Raw genomic sequence first — 18,039 nt, 5'->3', positions numbered from 1 at the left:
TCTGGGATGTGACTGTCGTGCCTGGTCCCAAACCAGAGTTGGGGAACATTAACTGAGGTGTGATCAGAGATGGTCAAGGGGGAACTGGCTCAGAGAGGCTGAGGCTCTGTGGCCCACAGGCTGAAAAGCAGCTATTTCGGGCCTCAGGGCCCCTGGCCGTCCCTGAGCTGGGACCCAGGGCATTGTGGCCACTGGTCCCCAGCAGGCAGGTACGGCCTGACATCAGTGAACAGGGTGGCTTTGGACAAGTCACTTTATTTCTATTTTTCTTCTGCATAAAATGAGGCTCTCCTGGGTCAAATGCAAAGTCATACAAATCTTCACCCGCACAGGTTAAGGCATCTATACGTGGGCCTCCCTGGCTTCTCCAAGTGCTTCTCCCTCACCTGACTTGGGTCCTCGCTCTCTCACCCAAACCCCTGAGCGGCCAGGCCCTGGGGTGGGGTGGAGTGGGGTGGAGGGGCCCCTCCCAGGGGCCAGGCAGGCAGGCATGAGGTCACCCCAGCAGGGAACGGGGTGCAGGCCCGGCACAGGCGGTCCGGGTGGGGCCCCCCAGGCCCGGGTCTGGGCAGAATTAAAGCCTGACGGCCTATCTGATGGAATTACACCGAGGAAAGGAAACGTGTCTTTTAAGAACAAGCGACAGGCTGATGACTGAAGTCCCAAAGAATTCTGTGGTCGAACCTTTTTTTGTTGTTGTTGTTTGTTTTCTGGCACAATCTGTCTCTGTTTCTGAGCCGAGGGCCGTGCTCCCCGTGACAAAGGCCTCTTTCTTACGACACTTTAATAGCTCCAATACGGGGGACAGCCCTGACTCTCCCAAGGGCCCGCGTCTGAAGGCGGCAGCCGCGTGGAGGAGAAAGGCACTGCTTTCCCCCGGTTTGGTCCCAGCTGAACACGAGAGAGACCTAAGGAATACAGCACAGCAGAACCATCACTTCCTCCTGAGACAAGCAAGGAAAGCTCCCGAAGGGGCGAGGGAAACAACGCGTGTCCGGAAAGAGAAGAACGTGGGTGACGAGGGACGCACAGGGCTCCGCGGCCCCGTGGCCTCCGTGGGCTCCGCGGCCTCCACGGCCTCCGCGGGCAGAAGCGAACAGAACTGAGCAGGTCAGAGGATGGAGAAGATGCGGGCGGGGCAGGTGGAGACCCGACGTGTTGGTGGCCTGTGGCCGCAGGAGCCGAGTGCCACTAACACGGTGGCTGCAGACCACAGAGACTTATTCTCACGGTCCGGGGGGCTCCAAGTCCAGAGTCAAGGGGTCAGCAGGGCCAGGCTGCCTCCCGCACCGCCAGGAAAGGATGCCCCTTGGCTCTCCCCGCTCCTGGCGGCGGCTGCCACTCCTCCCTTAGCCGTTCTTGGCTTGGAGCTACGTCACGCGTCACTGTCTTTACCTGGCCGGAGTCTCCCCTCCGTGTGTCTGTGTTGTGCATGTCTGTATGTCCTCCTCTGTGTGTGTGCACGTCTGTGCCTTTTCTCCTCATCTTACAGAGACACTGGACGTACTGGATTTAGGACCCATCCTAAGCCAGCATGACCTGAGCTTAACTAGTTACACCTGTAAAGACCCTCCTGCCCAGGACGATGGCCATTCACAGGTGCGGGAGGTCGGGACATTTAACACACCTTCCTGGGGGTGGGGGTGGGGGGACATAATTCTACTACAACGTCATCGTCCAAAACACCTGGGGCTTCCTTCCAAGCAGCCAACCACCTCCTCTTGTTTGGGAACCCACGGGACAGGTAACTTGCCCTATCCACCCAGGGATGCAGCCCGGCGGTCCATGCTGGTTCCCAGGAGGTGGGGTGGGGAAGTGGCCACCCAGATATGACATAATTGCCACCCAGATTATCTCTGTCCCTTCTCTTTGGAGCTTTCTCCTCTCCCCAATTCCTTGTCTTGGCATCCGGCTGCATGGAGACACCAAGGCAAGGGGCAGGGTTCTTACAGCAGCGACAGACGTCTGGAGCGACGCTCAGCATGACCTTTGACATAAGCACTCAGTGAGACCGGCCAGATAGTCTGTCCCCCACTGTGGGCGTTGATACACGGCTCCAACTCCCAACACGGCCATGAGACAGGATGTCAGAGGGGACGAGGACAATGGAATCAGACCTCCCACAGCCAACGCGAGAGCAGCCACAGAGGGCATGAGACTGTCCTACAGCCAAGCTGAAGCTGTTTTTGGCACCACTTGGAGGGGGGGGCGGTGAGTTTTGAAGCCTCTCTGGTCATGGCAGGTACGTGACCTGGGTGGCAGGAGGGTGGCAGGTACGTGACTTGGGTGGCAATGGTTCAGGGCACGCGCTCCAGAGCCAGGCTGCCGGGGTTCAAATCCCACCTCTGCCCTTCACTTGTGAAGGGCATTCCGCATCTGTAAAATGGGCATGGCAACGTCACGGGCAGCTGCAAGGATTGGCTAATATGCATGTCGATGAGCACAGGGTCTGCACGTGGGAAGCACTCGGTAAACGTCAGCTCTCACGACTGTTCCACGGATGCTGGAGGCAGGGGGTGGGGAGGTGGGCTTCTGCACTGGCCGGACCTCAGCTACACCCTGCAGGTCTTCCACTTGCCGTAGCATGCCCTCCCAGGAAGTTCCCAGGCTCTGCACCCTCATCTCCACGCCGGGATGGCAGTGATCAAGCCCAGAGCAACAGCCGACCTCACCAGTGTCACAAGGGCAAACCAAGTGAAGGGAAGACCACCACCCCAACCAAGCCGCACCGAGAGCTCCCTTAGAGTCTGTTCTGGAAAACACTGTTGCTCTCGGCCTCTCCTTGCTTGTAACAAGCTGTGTGGGAGGCCGGACAGGGCAGTGATGGGTCCCTCTGACGTACCCAGGGACATTACGCTCTCTGAACAAGGAGGGAGGCGGCCGCACTGCCTCCTGTCTGCGTAGCAGCAGCTTCTCCCTGTCTGCCACACAAGGGGCCATTTATGCTGGGCCCCCTCCTCCTCCCCCACTGCCTCCAGCCACCCCCACCCACGTCCCTGGCGACAGGGCTGGACATCTTGGCACGGGGGACCGATCTCCACACAACGTGTACTCTGTTTAGCCCGCGGCGGGCTTTGGGGGCGGGGGGAGGCAGAGACCCTACAAAGCTCTTTGAGAACAGCAGTGTGGCTGCTTTGTGGCTTTCCCAGGCACTGGAGACGACACAGACTTTTCTCTCCTCCATTCCCATCACCGCCCTGTCCGTCCTCCTGCACAGCTTGGTACAAGCAACTCAAGGTCTGTCAGTGAGTCCAGGGAATTGTGGGGTAAAAAAAGGTGGAAGCAGCTCGTGTCCTTGGCAGGGGCTGTGCATTACGAAACCATCTACAGAATTCCAGGCAGGCTGTCAACCGTCCCCCCAACCCCCGCCCCTGCCACCCGCTCCACAATGTCCCGGGTGCAGCGCCGACCATGCACAGCCTGGACTTGGGTCCTGTGCAGAGAACAGAAAACGTGTTCCAGGCTCTGTTCAGACAAGGTGCAGGATGGAGAAAAGCATATGCCACGGGATAGAGGCTGAGGACGCTGGTGGAGCAGCCTCAGAGCAAGGGACAGTGGGCCTGAAGACTCCGTGCTGAGACATAACAGCAGAACGTGCCCGGGAGGGCCAGGGGAAAATCAGGGAGAGGAGGCTAGACATGGGGCCCACAACACAGGTCAGCAGCAGCATCAGGACCAGCCCCACACACACCTAGAGACCCCCACGTTCCTGGCCCCATGTGGTCCCATGTAGACTGTGGAAGCCACTTCCAAACCAATTGTCCTTCTGGGTAGACAGGGGGCTGGGAGCCCTTGTCCTGGAACCTGGGCTGGGGCAGAAATGGGCCGGACATCTATCTATAGCGTCTGCAGTGGGCAGGCCTATTAATAAGCAAAGCCAATACTTGTGTTATAAAAGAAAAAAAGCAACAACCCACCTTGTACACTACCTTCCTGTACACCAGGCACTGTTCTAGGTGCTCGTGTATATACGCTCGGTTACTTCTGAGAATGACCTATGAAGTCAACACTATTATCGTTACTCATACTACTACTATGACCACTGATTATTATTATTATTGTGGGAATTTGCAGATTAGGAAACTGAGGCACAGAACAAAAATGAACCCGTTCTGGTTGTACAGTCAGCGAGTGGCAGAGCCAGGAGTCAAACCGGGGTGGTCTAGCTCCACGATCCATGCTGTTAAATATTCCACCTGTTCTCGGGTACACTGGGTTGGGGAGGGGAGGGTGCTGCACCAGGGCCACCTCCCCCGCCAAATGTCTTCTCACAGGTGTCTCAGGGTGCCCTGTGCACGCGAGCAGCTGTAGGCAGCGGGCGCTCAAACTCCCTCCCGTGAGTGTGTGACACCTGCTATCTTCCCTCCCTCGGAAGCAGGTTCACAAGTGTCTGGGATTGACTGAGTCCCTGTTACTTGCCTTCTCTCAGATACACCCCAAACCCCACATTGGGCAAACAAGCACTGCACTCCGTGTGCGTGTGCGTCTGTATCAAGATTTACACCCTGTGATTCAGATGTGTATTAACAATTAACCCTGGGGGGATGCCTGGGGGGCTCAGCGGTTGAGCATCTGCCTTCAGCTCAGGTTGTGACCCTGGGGTCCTGGGATCGAGTCCCACGTGGGGCTTCCTGCATGGAGCCTGCTTCTCCTTCTGCCTGTGCCTCTGCCTCTCTCTCTCTCCCTCTGTCTCTCACAAATAAATAAATAAATAAATAAAATCTTTAAAAACAATAATCCCTTTCCTTATAATATTATCCAGTTCTGGAGCCCCCACGTCCACACAGCAGAAGAAACAGAATTTGTCAATTAAAAGGAATTTAGTGCCTTCCGATATCGGGTCCTTCTCCAAAAGAAGTTGCTCTTTCCCTGGGTAATGCCAAGAAAATTCAAGTGTCAAGATCCCTCGTTAAGAATTCCCTCTCTTGGGGATCCCTGAGTGGCTCAGCAGTTTAGCGCCTGCCTTCAGCTCAGGATATGATCCCTGGGTTCTGGGATCTAGTCTCGCATCAGGCTCCCTGCATGGAGCCTGCTTCTCCCTCTGCCTGTGTCTCTCCCTCTCTCTCTCTCTCTGTCTCTCATGAATAAATAAATAAAATCTTTTTTTTTTTTTTTTTTTTAAAGGCACCTGGTGGCTCAGTTGGTGAAGCATCTGTCCTTGGCTCAGGTCATGATCCCAGAGTCCTGGGATCGGATCGAGTCCCATGTTGGGCTCCCCGCTCAGCAGGAAGTCTGCTTCTCCCTCTGCCCCTCCCCCTGGCTCATGCTCTCTCTCTCACTTGCTCTCTCTCAAATAAATAAATTAAATTAAATAATCTTAAAAAAAAAAAAAAAACCCTTGTGGGGAGCTCTGCGGAGAGAATGGCTCCACAATGGTCCACAAAGAACAGCTCAGTCTAAGTCTGTCTCCGCCCAAGTGCTTGGCAGGCTTTTAGGCCCATCCTTCTTAATGTTCAGGACTAATAGAATAATTTTTATAACAGTATTATTTTTTTAAAAAGTCATTAGAGGGGATCCCTGGGTGGCTCAACAGTTTAGCACCTGCCTTTGGCCCAGGGTGCAATCCTGCAGTCCCGGGATCAAGTCCCACGTCCGGCTCCTGGCATGGAGCCTGCTTCTCCCTCCTCCTGTGTCTCTGCCTCTCTCTCTCTCTCTCTCTATGTCTATCATAAATAAATAAATCTTTTTTTAAAAAGTCGTTAAAAAAATAAATGTGTTACCCCCAAAACATAAAGAAAAAGCTAGCGGATCTTTGGGTGCTCTGCAGTCAGGCCCGTTGCGCCACTGCTTTCCTGAAGGTGCCGACGGTCAGGGTGCAGAGAGGCTGTTCTTTCCCTGTCGTCCCACATTTTCCCTCCTCCCGGAAGGTGGGGTGGGAGGCACACAAAAGCTTTGCTGTTAGGCTGACTCGGGGAAAATAAGACAGTGGGGCCACAGCCGTCAGGGCTGAACTCAATGAACCATCAGGATCAAAACAGCTTAGAATATAGAGAGGCTATAAAAATGCACACAGGGTTTTTAAATAAGCTCATACATATATAGTACACGGTCTTCCACTTCTGTAGGTACGACTTCTGTTTAAGACGCCCACCCCTTCAGACACCAACACGTCTCAGCTGCCTTTGGATCCCTCCCTTCCCTTCCTTCTCATTGTTCGCCCATCACCTGGCAACGATGATGTCAAACCACCGCCTGGTGGCACTGTGTGACACCTGCCGCCTGCCCGCCTGCCTGCAAATTCCACGGGCTCTTCATAATTCAAGGTAAAGGGATGAGTGGGAGGGCTGGAAAGAAGAATTTCAGAGAAAGAGCTGCTGATAGATAACCCTAGAATTCCAGCCAAGGTAGCTTGATGGGGGGTCAGGAGGAGGGCTTGTTGGCAGAAAATAAAATCCCAGTCTGCTGTTGCAAATGCAGAACAACACAAGAATTCACTCCCAGCGGGGCACCTGGGTGGCTCAGTGGTTGAGCATCACAAGAATTCACTCCCAGCGGGGCACCTGGGTGGCTCAGTGGTTGAGCATCTGCTTTCAGCTCAGGGCGTGATCCTGGGGTCCTGGGATCGAGTCCTGCATCAAGCTCCCAGCAGGGAGCCTGCTTCTCCCTCTGCCTCTCTTTCTCTGTGTCTCTCATGAATAAATAAGTAAATTCTTGAAAAAAGAATTCGCTCCCAGGTCTGCTGGAGTGATTGAAGGGTGGGATGGCGCGGCTTGTGGTGCAGGGAAGGTGGACAGGGTGCAGGCCACTCTGCGGTGAAGCAGGGTGGCAGTGGTTGGGTCAAGGTGTCTCCTATCCCAGGCACCATCCTGTCCCCATGCTGGGTTTTCTGCTTCTCAGACTGAAGGCCAGTGTTCAGAGAGACCGGGCTGGGCTCTGGCCCCCCTTCTTGCTTGGGGGTGGTGGTGAATGGTGTGACCCAAGTCCGTGGGTGGGTGGAGAGGTCAAGGTGGGCAGCCTCAGGGAGGGAGAGTCTCCTCAGAACTCTCTGGAAGTCTGGAGCTGGTCTCGCCACTGGGAGGCCTAGGGGACCCTGTAAGAGCGGCCTGAACTGAGGAGGTGGTTATGGCAGATGTGTGAGTAAACTACGATAAAGAAGTTTACGCGTTAGTTCTCCGAGACCCTCCCCATCACAGCCTGTTCTTGACCTTCTCTACATTTAATTTGCAACCCTGTTTTCAAGAATTTACTGGAACCGAAGTAGGGAGACTACTTGGACATACAGAAGCACACAAGTAATAGGTGACACCACATAGAGACAAACTCATCGACTGTTTGCTGTGGACCGATGACCAGGAAAATGTGTCTCCTGCCATTTTTGTTTCTAAACAAATGGCTGCTTGTGCTGGTTGACAGATGAGTGCTGTCTTGAGTGATGGTTAATACACCAACACATGTATTGGTTTTTAAGCCGGGGAAAGCATATATCTGACTTATGACTCATTCCTTGATCTGGGAGGCAAATATAGTTCTTTACACTTTATTTTGATGTCTCCCTCTCCCCCCACCCTGGCCACTTCGTGACCTTATCTTAGATGGGAATGCAAGCTAAAGGACCAGACATCGTTTCCCGAGCATCTGGGTGTCCGTGAGTTAGCATTAGCCGGTTGGGGGCACTTGGCAAGACACGAGAGACCCATCCAGGCCCAACTTGGGAATGTGTCTTGTGGATCATGCATGGCACACCATGAGTCTGCAGCCAGCCAGCCTCCTCGGCCGCACACAGCCCATTGCACCTGCCATTTGGGGTGTGTTCGAGGATCCAAGACGTCTCCCAACGTGTGTGCTTGGTCAAAGCCTAAATCGGAAGTGGTACGTGAAGCGAAACGCTTCCACCTAAGTAAGCTTGTTCTCCCTGCAGGTTTGAATTATGCGTGCCACGGAGTCAGGGGAGAGGCGAGGGCTTGCTTCCTCTCTGGGAAACATGTCCTTTGGAGGTGATGCCGCTTTGGAAAGGAAAACTACTTTCGCAGCAAACTCCCCAAGGACCTGTGGTCTGAAGAATTTCTCTGTGGTGAAACCAGAAGAAATTGCCACGGGTCCAGATCAGAAAGAAGCAAAGTCGTGTTCCCCTTGAGCCACGGGCTGCCCTTTGCTGCTGAGATTCTTTGCAATTTGGGGCGAGGGTGGGGATGCTGAATTCGGGATGAAGAGTGCAAGGCAAGCTATCCAGGGAGGGTGGATGGAGCATAGGAGGGCCTTGAGGGGGGAGGCGGGGGGAGGCATAAAGGTGAAGTGACAGCGTCACAACACTAGGTGGCAGCAGCCATACACAAATCACGCGCCCACGAGTCCAGGTCAGAATCCACCTGCCTTCCCGGGAGCATTCACTTTGCGCCTTTCTCTTCTCCCGTGGTGGCTGCGATGCCATGTGGGTGAGGAGAGAACCTCCTGCTTCCAGAGGCATCGTAAACAGGGTGCGAGGAAGAAGTCAAAAGTGGGCGTCGGATCGTTTGATGACAGGCCTGGACTAAAATTATGGTCTTCCCCTAAATCAAAGGGTCTAGAGACGGCCTGCAAAGGGCCAGACAGTAAATACTCTCCGCCTTCGGCCTTGCGACTCAGTGGCAATTACCCAACTCGGCTATCGCAGCACAGAAGGAGCTACAGATGATCTGTAAAGCAAACGGGGGTTGGCTGTGTTCTAACAAAATGCCGTTTCCAGAACCGGGTGTTGGGCCAGAGTTTGCTGACCCCCTGCACTAAATGAACAGCAGCGAGCCTCATCCGCGTGTACCTCAGGCACATGCAAGGTAACTCCTGCTCCCAAGTCCATGCAAATGCGTGCTTTCTCCCTCCGGGCCCTTCCGCCGTGCCCCGTGATCACCTGTGTCTCCCTGTTGCCCGAACCTGAATTCTCCTTTCTCCCTTCTACACCCCTCAGATCTGCTGACAGATGCCGTCTGGACATTCTGCATTTAAAACCTCTTCCTCCCACTGCCCCCCGCCCCGTCATTCCCACATTGTCGCCACCTCCCTTGTCCTCCTGGTAGCTGTGAAGGCACACAGCCGAGGGCTGTCAACACGCATTCGGTCAAGGGCTGGATTCTTTCCACTGGTCTATCTCTTCCCCTCAAGTGATCCCATCAGAGCCAGATCACTGTTCAAATCACCTCTTGGGCTTGGTCATTTCCCGGCGCCAGAACCCACCCAAACGCCAGCTCCTTGCTCAGTGATGTGTTTCTCCAGCCGTCAGGTGTGCCTTCTAGAAACCACCAGTGAACTCCATCCTCGGTGACTTCATCTCTCCGCCTTGAGCCCTACCTGGGCACTTGTTGACAGCACTCCCTGCCTCCGTCATCTCCACCTACCCAGGCTGACCACCCGCCTGCTCCTGATGAGATACCACCTGTTCTGGGAAGTGCCCCTGACGTGAGGGAAGGATACAGATTTGGTTGGTATCCCTCCCTTGGAGCTTCCGCTCTGCCTGTCTTACGGTGCCTGCGGGTTTCGCTGCCCACTAACCCACAGTTTGGCTATCTTTCCTGTTAGTGATTTTCACTTATGTCACACTGAGGTCACAGATTTTGGGAAACACGCATGCATTCATGCTTTAAAAAGAACGTAGGTTTTTTCATCGCTGGGTTGGGGTTCTACATCTGTCCCTGACATGCATTGTTAACTTCTTATCTGTTTGCTCAGCGCCAGAGAGGGGGATAATAAACCCTCACCGGGACTATGGGTTTGTCTTTTTTTCCCTTGCAATTCCGACCATTTTTCTTAACCCCTTTGAGACTTAGCGTTGCCAGGCGCATACAAATGCAAGCCCATTATATCCTCCTGGTGCACTGTCTCTCTCCTTGTGAAGTCCTGACCTTTATTCTTTCTGTGGTTTTCTGCCTCAAAGCCTGTTTTGTCTGATTCTAAAATTGCCATCCCCTGCTTTCTTTTGGTCCACGCACACCTCGTATCTTTTCTCATTCCTTTATTTTCAAGCTCCCCATGTCATGTTTTAAGCGTGCCGCTTGTTCAGCACATGGTGCTGGAATTTCACAAAGCACAACCTGTCTCCTTTCACGCGGAGGTGCGTTTAATCATCCAATGACTTTGCTTTTGTGGCCCACGTAGCAGCATTATTAGCCTGTCGCTTCCTTTCACCTTCTCCCTTGCCCCCTTTCGACCACCCGTTGGTCCCCAGCCTCCTATGGAAACTCATCTGTACCATGAGCTGAGGGCAGAGGAAGCTAACAAACCTGGTCCCGGGGAGGGGGGGGAGGGGGGAGCTGCTGGGTATTGTCCCTGCTCCAGAGTAGGATCACAGGCATTTGGAAAGGAAGAACCCAAATCACGAGCTAGATATGGATTGATGGGTGGGCAAGTGGGCTGAAGGGTAGGGTCTGCTGGAGGGACAGCCCGCCCTCCCCAGACCCACTGCAGGCTATGGCTGGAGTGGCTAGAGTGTGGGGGTGTGAGAACCACCCCCCTCCAGTAGCTCATTCAGCAGGGGGTTTGGGGAGGCTGAAAATCCCAAGGCCTGCAGCAACTCATTCCCAGTTGGGGGGTCCTGTTGAGCATTTATGTAACTCCAGAGAGCCTGTTTGGTCAAAGGGAAGAGAGGAGCTGGGTTGGAAAGGCTTTTGCTCTACTTTCTTCAGAATTATTTATGAAGATTAGCAGAAAGTACAGGTGATAGAATAGAGAGACATCTAAGTTGACATCTCAGTGTCCCAGGAGACATGGTGACACCAGACTGAGAGCCCGGACTATGAGTGCAGGGCCTGGGGCACGGCTGTCACCTCCTGGCTACAGACCTGCTGCAACGTGCCCAATGCTTGTGCCCTGGGAGGACCTGGCCCGTGGATGCTTATGGGGCCAGCCCCTCAGGGCTGCTCTGTCACCCCAGCTCCTGCAAACTCTGAAGTTTCTTGTGGTCTAAGTGAGGCCAAGATCAAAACAGCTGTGCTGAGGACACAGAGCCACACTCCCCGACCCTCTCCCAGTGGGAGAAAGAGCAGTCTGCAGGGTGTTATGAGTCACAATTAGCCCTTGATTTTGGTGACATTTCTTACATTATACAGTCCACCCCCCCACCCCCGCTGTCTACCTCTCATTTGGTTTTCACAATAGACATCATGTGAACAGATGACGCTAGAGTGACTTGCAAGCCTGACAGGAGGGAATGAGAAGCTGAGAATGGGGAAAATTTTGACTTAGAACATGCCAGCCCACACGCACGTCTGGGGCTTCAAGGAGCACACATGTCCACTAATGTGTGGTGGTGGGATTTAAAGACTGGCAGAAACTATGCTTGACATGTGGGTGCCCGCATCGGCTAAGGGAGTAGCTAGACGGAGTGATGGGCCATAAGGAGGCCTCACACAGGTTCAGCCGCTGGGGAAGGGCAGGAAAAGGGGTCTCAGAGAAATGAGTTGCTGGGGGAGACAGACACAGGGTTGATTGCTGAAAGAGGTGGTGTCTTGTGGGGAATGAAAGTCTGTTTTCAGATTGCATTGGTCAGAAAGCAGTGAAGTGAGCTAGACACAAGGGTCAGACACCAGTGGCCTCCAGGCCATCTCTTTAACATGAGTTACATTTTTAAAATGATTGTGCCTTTAGATGGTGCCTGTGCTGCCTAGCTGAGGTTCACGTCCATCCTCACCATTCCCAGCTGTCTCTACCCGATGACTGTGTCCACTCGTTTTCTTGCTCCTTTGTCTCCGAAAGGTACCTGGCACTGCCACCCTTGGATAGAAGGCTCCTCCAGCCTTCTATACAAGCCTGGAAGCTGTAGGATTCCCCCACAAAACCCTCCAGCCTGGAGGCTGTAGTATTCATGGTTTTGTGGGCTCCGGGGGCCATGTAGAGCCCACCTCCATGATGGCTAAAGGATAAGCCTCTCTGTGTTCCCAGGGCTGTCACCTTATGTAGACCCTGTGTAATGCCAGGGAGGTAGAAGGGAAGAAGAATTTATAAGGTGTAGTGATCATCCATGGAAGACTGTCTATAGAAATGAGGGGTCAAGGAAAGCAGTGAGTTTGGTTTGGTCAACCAATGGCAAGGCAGTGTTGGGGAAGTCTTTGGAGGGGACAGGTTTTGCATGACGGGGGGTGGAGGGAATCAGCTGAGGGTGGAGATCCTTAGAATCATCTAAGCAGAGATGTGTGCAAGGTAGCTAGACCCACAGGGATAAGTTCTGGAGAACAATCTAAGCTGAAGACCAGCGTTGGCATCCCCCACAGGTAGATGGAAAATAAAGTCTTGGGAATGGAGAAGGTTCCCCAGAGATGGATCCTGGGCAACATCAACATTTCGGAAAGGGCCAGAGGATGAGAAGCCCACAGAAGAGCATGCAAAGTAACGGACACAAAGTGGGGGAACCAGGGGACTTCAGCGTCCTGAGAGGAAAGGGGGGGGCTTCAAAAGGAGGGGGCAGTTGAGAGCATCAGTGATGACTTTGTTATTTATTTATTTATTTATTTTGGTCTTTGGTCTTTATACTTTGAAAGGATTTTGGGGAACGCAGGTGATTATGTCCGTGTTATGTTTTCAAAGTGGTTACCCATTAGATAGCTCATCTGACAAATGGGGTAAATCTGCTCCTTTGATGGGCAACCTCTCTCAGGTAAGCTTCACCTGATCTCACCCACACTTCCACCAGTCTTGGCCTTGTGGGGCTGGGGGTGACCAACCAGGTAACTAACATTTCCAGAGCACCACTGGGTATGGCGCCACACTGCTCTAGGGCAGCAGGTGCTGGCTTACCTGGCACTCTCGAAGGTTGCAGATGCCGTCTTCTCTACAGCCCCAAATCCAACGCCGACAGCAAGACCCTCTGGAACAGACATAAAGAAGCAGGAGGGGTTAGAAGCAGTTTTTCAATAAGGTTCATCACTATCACTGTGTCAGGTGAGACAGTGTCAGGCTTCCAGCAACAGAAAACCCACTTAACAGGAGTTTAAACAGGGGTTGGCTGATGATGGTCTGGGGGCCCAATCTAGCCCACTTCCTATTTTGGTATGGCCTGAAAGCTAAGAACAATTGTTACAGTTTTAAATAATTGAAAAAAAAATCAAAGAAAGAATAGTATTCCATGACACATGAAAATTATATAATTCTAGTGTTCACAAATGAAGCTTCATTGGCACCCCGCCATGCTTATTGGTTGACAAGTTGTCTGTGGCTGGTTTTGCACTACATCAGCAGAGAAGAGCAGTTGTGACAGAGACCATATGGCCCAAAGACCTAAAATACTTACTGTCTGGCCCTTTATAGAAAGAGTTTGATGACTGACTCCTGAGCTAAACACAGAAGGTTTTATTAGCTCAAGTAACACGACGTCCAAAGGCCGATGCGGTGGCCCAATGACATCTACCCAGACATGTGAGGAGCCATCTTGAAGTGGTAGACTGTTCCAGTCTACTCTGAGATGGTGTGGCTATAGTCTAGCTTAAGCTTGGGGATGAGCAAGATGATTCCCCAAGTCCTTTCCAGAGGGACTAGTGAGCCTGCCAAGTTTAATAAGCCCCTGACTTTGATCAAATGTCAAAGGACAATGCTGGTCCTTTGACAGTGTTGGAAGATGAAGAGGGAAGAGTTATGGAAAAAATGGAACTGTCCTAGTGGCCTGGGACCAGAGGGGTAGACCCATAATGTTAAAACACTTTCTGATATCTATGGGAGAGTTTAAAGACCCCTCTGAATCAAAACAGGAAAGAGGACTACCAAGATTGGTCAGAAGCAAGACCAAGGACTTTTGGGGCTAGAAGGAACTTTTGTGTTATAAAGAGGGAAGGGGGAAAAAATCTACTGAGTGAGAAGGGCTTGTCTTCTTTTGGGATTCACTGTCTCTTTGAAATGTTTCTTTTTGTCCTATATGTCCTGTTTAGTTGGGGTGGGCCAGCCAAGGATGCTGGGAGTGTAATGATGACTCTGGGAGGCACCAAGAGACAAAAAGGCTGCTCAGACTTGTCCCATGTCAAGGGGTAAGAGATCACCTATAATCCAGTCTGGTTCACCAAGAGGCCACAATGGGGTTTGGAGCCCAAAGACCCTGCGAAGGCATAAAGGGCTTTTTTTTTTTTTTTTTTTTTTGCCTCACCTTACCCTTTGTGCATCAGTCCCTTGTGGGGACCTTATTAGGTAGCAATAGCCACTGAAGGCTGCTGCTGGAGAATTTGGGATTCTGATGCTCCATCAAATATCTTCCCATATTTCTCATAATGACAAATGATGGGATAAAGAATCCTAGGATTTTGGAGGTAGAGGAAACCCCAGAGATCATGTGGCATGACTCTTGGATCACTGTCAGATTCAGAATTTAGGGATCTGGGGGGCATCTTTCCAAAACCCGACAGCATCTTCCCAGTATACAAGATATACACTGCAGGAGACTACAGAGAAGCCCCTGAGACAGTGCCTCTAGAGGCTCTGGGACCCAAGTAGCCAGCCAAGTCAACACTGCCAGAGCAACCAGATGTTTCAAAAATCAAGGTTTTAAAAACTGATTTATTTTTACTTAATTGTTAAGGCTTCTGATGTAAATTCTTAGCAAAGTCTGAGGCTTCACTCAGCAAGTCTTTCTTCTGAGAGGACTCTGATGCTAAGATCTTAGCATCTTTGTGCTCTGTCTTCTGAGAAATGGGGGTCTGGTGGCCCTCTGTGGGCCAGATATTGCTCTGGAAGCCTTATACATGAAAGCAAAGGTAGCAATTATCACCTCTGCTCCCATATCAGAGAGCAAAGGTGAGGGAGAGCTGGTCTGAGGGCCCAGGTGGGCTCTGGTTCTGAGGTCCAGGCTCTTCATCCTCCATGGCTGTGTGTTCTTTTCCACCTCTCCCAGAAATGTCCTCTGAGGGTGGAGAGGAAGCCACAACTCCAGGGAGACCTTTGGAGGCATGTTCACCATTTCCAATTTTGCCTGATGCATCTGACAATCTTTCGAAAGGGGGAGTGTCCTAGGTGAGAGCTAAATTTCAGAGCAGGCTGTGATGAAGATGTCTGGGGGCTCCAGGCAGCCTTTCTAGGAGGATGGAGGAAGCCTTTTTTATGCATCTTCTGAATCTCAGAAAACTGGAGGACATCTGAGATGCCTCCATCTGGCCAGTCTCCTACCATCACAGTCCAGTGTTTACAAACCTGCTGTTCTCAATTTTGTTTTGTGCCAACACAGCCAAGACCTCAACCCACTCTCAGGGGTAACTGTGGGTCTCCGAGGTAAAGAACTTCACCAGAGACCCCTGGCCCACCAGGGAGAGGTGTCAAAAGCTAGGGAGGGACCAAGCCTTGTTTTATGACACCAGAGGGGCATATCCCTTCCTTTGAGAAAAATGTGCTTTTCTAAACTATAAACAACAGTTGGTCTGTTCTTTTGTTAAAGATTTTGCTCTAATTAGTCATTTTAATGTAAATGATAGTACAGCTCTGAGCCACATGACCTATATTAATTAGCAAACTAACCCCTTCTGGTTATTTAGTATAAGTCCCAGCGTGCTGACTTGCATAAATGCTCATAATAGCTCTGGGAGGGTGGGCAGGTGAGTACCCAGTTACGGCAGGAGAAAAAGCATCTGCCCAAAGGGACACAAGCCCTGAGAAGCAGAGCCAGGCCTTGAACCTCAGTGCCCTGCTCCCCCCCACCCCCACCCATTTGCCCACCTGCGCTTATGGCTTTTTCCCAGGTGTGGGGGTGGGGGGGCAAGAGCTGGCATCTGAATCTGTACCCAAAGAGGTTTGGAGCAAAGTGAATGCATAGTCCCTCTTTCCCCACCCTGACCTGGGCTAACAGTGAGGGAACCTTCTGTGATGATTTGCAAAACGAGGGGGTCCCTCCTCTCTGCTCTGCCCTAGGGGAGGGAAACACAGCCCCTGGCCCCAAAAGCACAAGCTATCCTGGGAAGTGGCCAAAGCAGTGTTCCCCCAGCAAGGGGAAGGAGAGGTGATGGAGAAAGGGAATGCAGTTGCTACCTTGTCTGAAGGTAGACTAATACCCAGGAGAGAAACTAATGAGAGACCAAGACAAATTACACACGCAGAAAGAACATAAATAAGAGAATTAAGGCAGATACTTAAGATCAACAGATGGTAGAAAGAACCCGCTGGGTGGAAAAGGAGCAGAGGAAAAAATTGCCGACGGGAGCTCACACCCCAGGTGTTCCACCAAAAGTGCAAATTAGGAAGGTAATTAAGACAAGAAACCAAAGTGACTGGAATATTATCAGTAAGCCATTGCCTCTTTTCACAGCTACTGCTATTAACTCGGGTGCAAAGAGAGAGATGAATGCCAGCCCTGCAGTTGTGAGTCTGGTGGAAACAGGGCGAGCCAGAGTCCGAGGACCAGCCCGCCCCCTCCACTCTTCGGCAGGGGGGGGGAGGGAGGGGTGAGTGGGGGGGGCAGGGGTGTCTGCTTCTCCAGCTCCCCCACCCTCCTGAATCTCCATCCCTCCTTGTCACCCGCAGAGAAAGGGAAGAACAAAGAGGCTATGGCTCAAGTCCTGGTCTATTGTTTAAGGTTCTTGTAAAAATGAAAGAAAGATAATGAGGCTTTGCATTTGGGATGATGTGCATAGAGCGGGCTTTCTCATTACTGATGTTGTGTTGTAAGAGGCTGTACCTAGGGAGATATTGAGGACATCCCTGGCCTCTGCACACCAGGTGCTGCTCACACCCCCTCCCCTCGAGGTGTGCTTATCAAAAATGCCTCTGGACATTGCCTAATGTCCTCTGGGGAACCACTGGCCTCCCATCAAGAGGTACTTTTCATCAGTTTTAAACTATTCTGGAACACTGTAAGAGTTTAAGTAGGTGGTAGGAAAGTGAACAGTTAAAAATGAGTGTCTTGGTCCATTTGGGCTGCCATCACAAAATACCATCAACGGGACGGCCAGTACGTCACATGGATCTCTTTCTCACGGTTCTGGAGGCTGGGAAGCCCGAGACCAGGATGCTGGCAGACTGGGTGTCTGGTGAGAGCCTGCTTCCCCGTTCACAGACCTGTCCTCACGTGGTCAGAGGGACAGGGACCTTTCCTGAGCCTCTGTAAAGACCTGTCCTCACGTGGTGAGAGGGACAGGGACCTTTCCTGAGCCTCTGTAATAAGACACTAATCCCTGAGTTCCACCCTCGTGACCTAAGCACCTCCTGATACCATCATGTTGCAGGTTAGGATTTCAACGTATGAACTTTGGGGGGATACAAACATTCAGACCATAGAAACCAATGTTTTCCTTTTCCATCAAGGGATAACCATTTCTTCATTTTTAAGGGCAAGGGGTGGGCTAGTTCACAGGTCTTCTGCAGGAGACCCTGCCAGCCTCCAAAACAGCACGTGATTACATGCCCTTTCAGTGGCTCTCAAGCTGGGGGCTGCCACCAGCCTCACAGGGACCTAAAACCTCAGTCTTTGCGCTTCTGTGATGCTGGGAAGCCACAGCTCTGTATCCAATGTCTGTGCTGTTACTTCTTGCATCTCAGGGCTGTTCTGAGGGGGACCACAGGGGTCTCCTGGTTACTCGCCACTCAACGCTCCCGCTAGATCTCCAGTTGAAGCACTCAAGCTATGCGTTCCGGACATCACAGCCAGAAGCTGTCTAGAGAAGGTCAGCACAATGGCCACGCAGGAAATGAAGGGTGAGGTTATGACTTTTTCTCCTTGACTTACGAAGTATGAAAATCGAGACAGCAGCTCACAGCCTGTCGGGGCTTAATATGAAAACTGGCTGCGGGGGCGACTGGTTCAGTCAGTGGAGCGTGTGACTATTGATCTCAGGGTTGCAAGTTCGAGCCCCAAGCTGGGTGTAGAGATTACTTAAAAATAAAATCTTAAAAGAAAAAACCCAAAAGCATAGCTGCCGCCACTACCACCACCACCACCATCACCAATTCCAAAGGTGGAAAAGTGATGTGAAAGAGGATGGCTTACTTCATTTTCAACTCCACCAAGGACAAAACAAGAGGAGGATGACTCTCAAATTGCAGCCAGAGGGACTTAGGCAAGTGGGAGAAATTACCTCGAAGGAAGAGGGTTTTGAAATGTCTGACTCTCTCATTGAAAGGACCTTGAGAATCTTCCTCTCTGGGAGAAGACAGGTGTTTGCAGCTACTGAG

At 52.0% G+C, this 18,039-nt stretch overlaps 1 protein-coding gene and 1 long non-coding RNA gene across 11 annotated transcripts in view; one reads left to right on the top strand and one right to left on the bottom strand.

Annotated features, from left to right (window-relative positions):
* The window catches only part of SLC39A11 (solute carrier family 39 member 11), a 406,549-nt gene that overhangs the window by 52,153 nt on the left and 336,357 nt on the right, over positions 1-18,039 (bottom strand). For all 9 annotated transcript variants that reach the window (XM_049113949.1, XM_049113948.1, XM_049113945.1 and 6 more), the window contains one exon: positions 12,700-12,769. In XM_049113949.1, coding sequence (XP_048969906.1) covers positions 12,700-12,769 — 70 coding nt within the window. The remainder of the gene's footprint in view (positions 1-12,699; positions 12,770-18,039) is intronic.
* LOC112672743 (uncharacterized) lies at positions 1,121-10,184 on the top strand. Of its 2 annotated transcripts, none has more exons than XR_007412821.1 (4): positions 1,121-2,242; positions 6,066-6,263; positions 7,859-8,750; positions 9,187-10,184. It is a non-coding gene; the product is annotated as an uncharacterized LOC112672743 (long non-coding RNA). The 2 variants fall into 2 exon arrangements; XR_003144476.3 differs by having other exon boundaries at positions 8,882-10,184.

Source organism: Canis lupus, chromosome 9 (genome assembly GCF_003254725.2).
Source record: "Canis lupus dingo isolate Sandy chromosome 9, ASM325472v2, whole genome shotgun sequence".
Lineage (NCBI taxonomy): Eukaryota > Metazoa > Chordata > Mammalia > Carnivora > Canidae > Canis > Canis lupus.
This window is presented reverse-complemented; position numbering and strand designations above follow the sequence as displayed.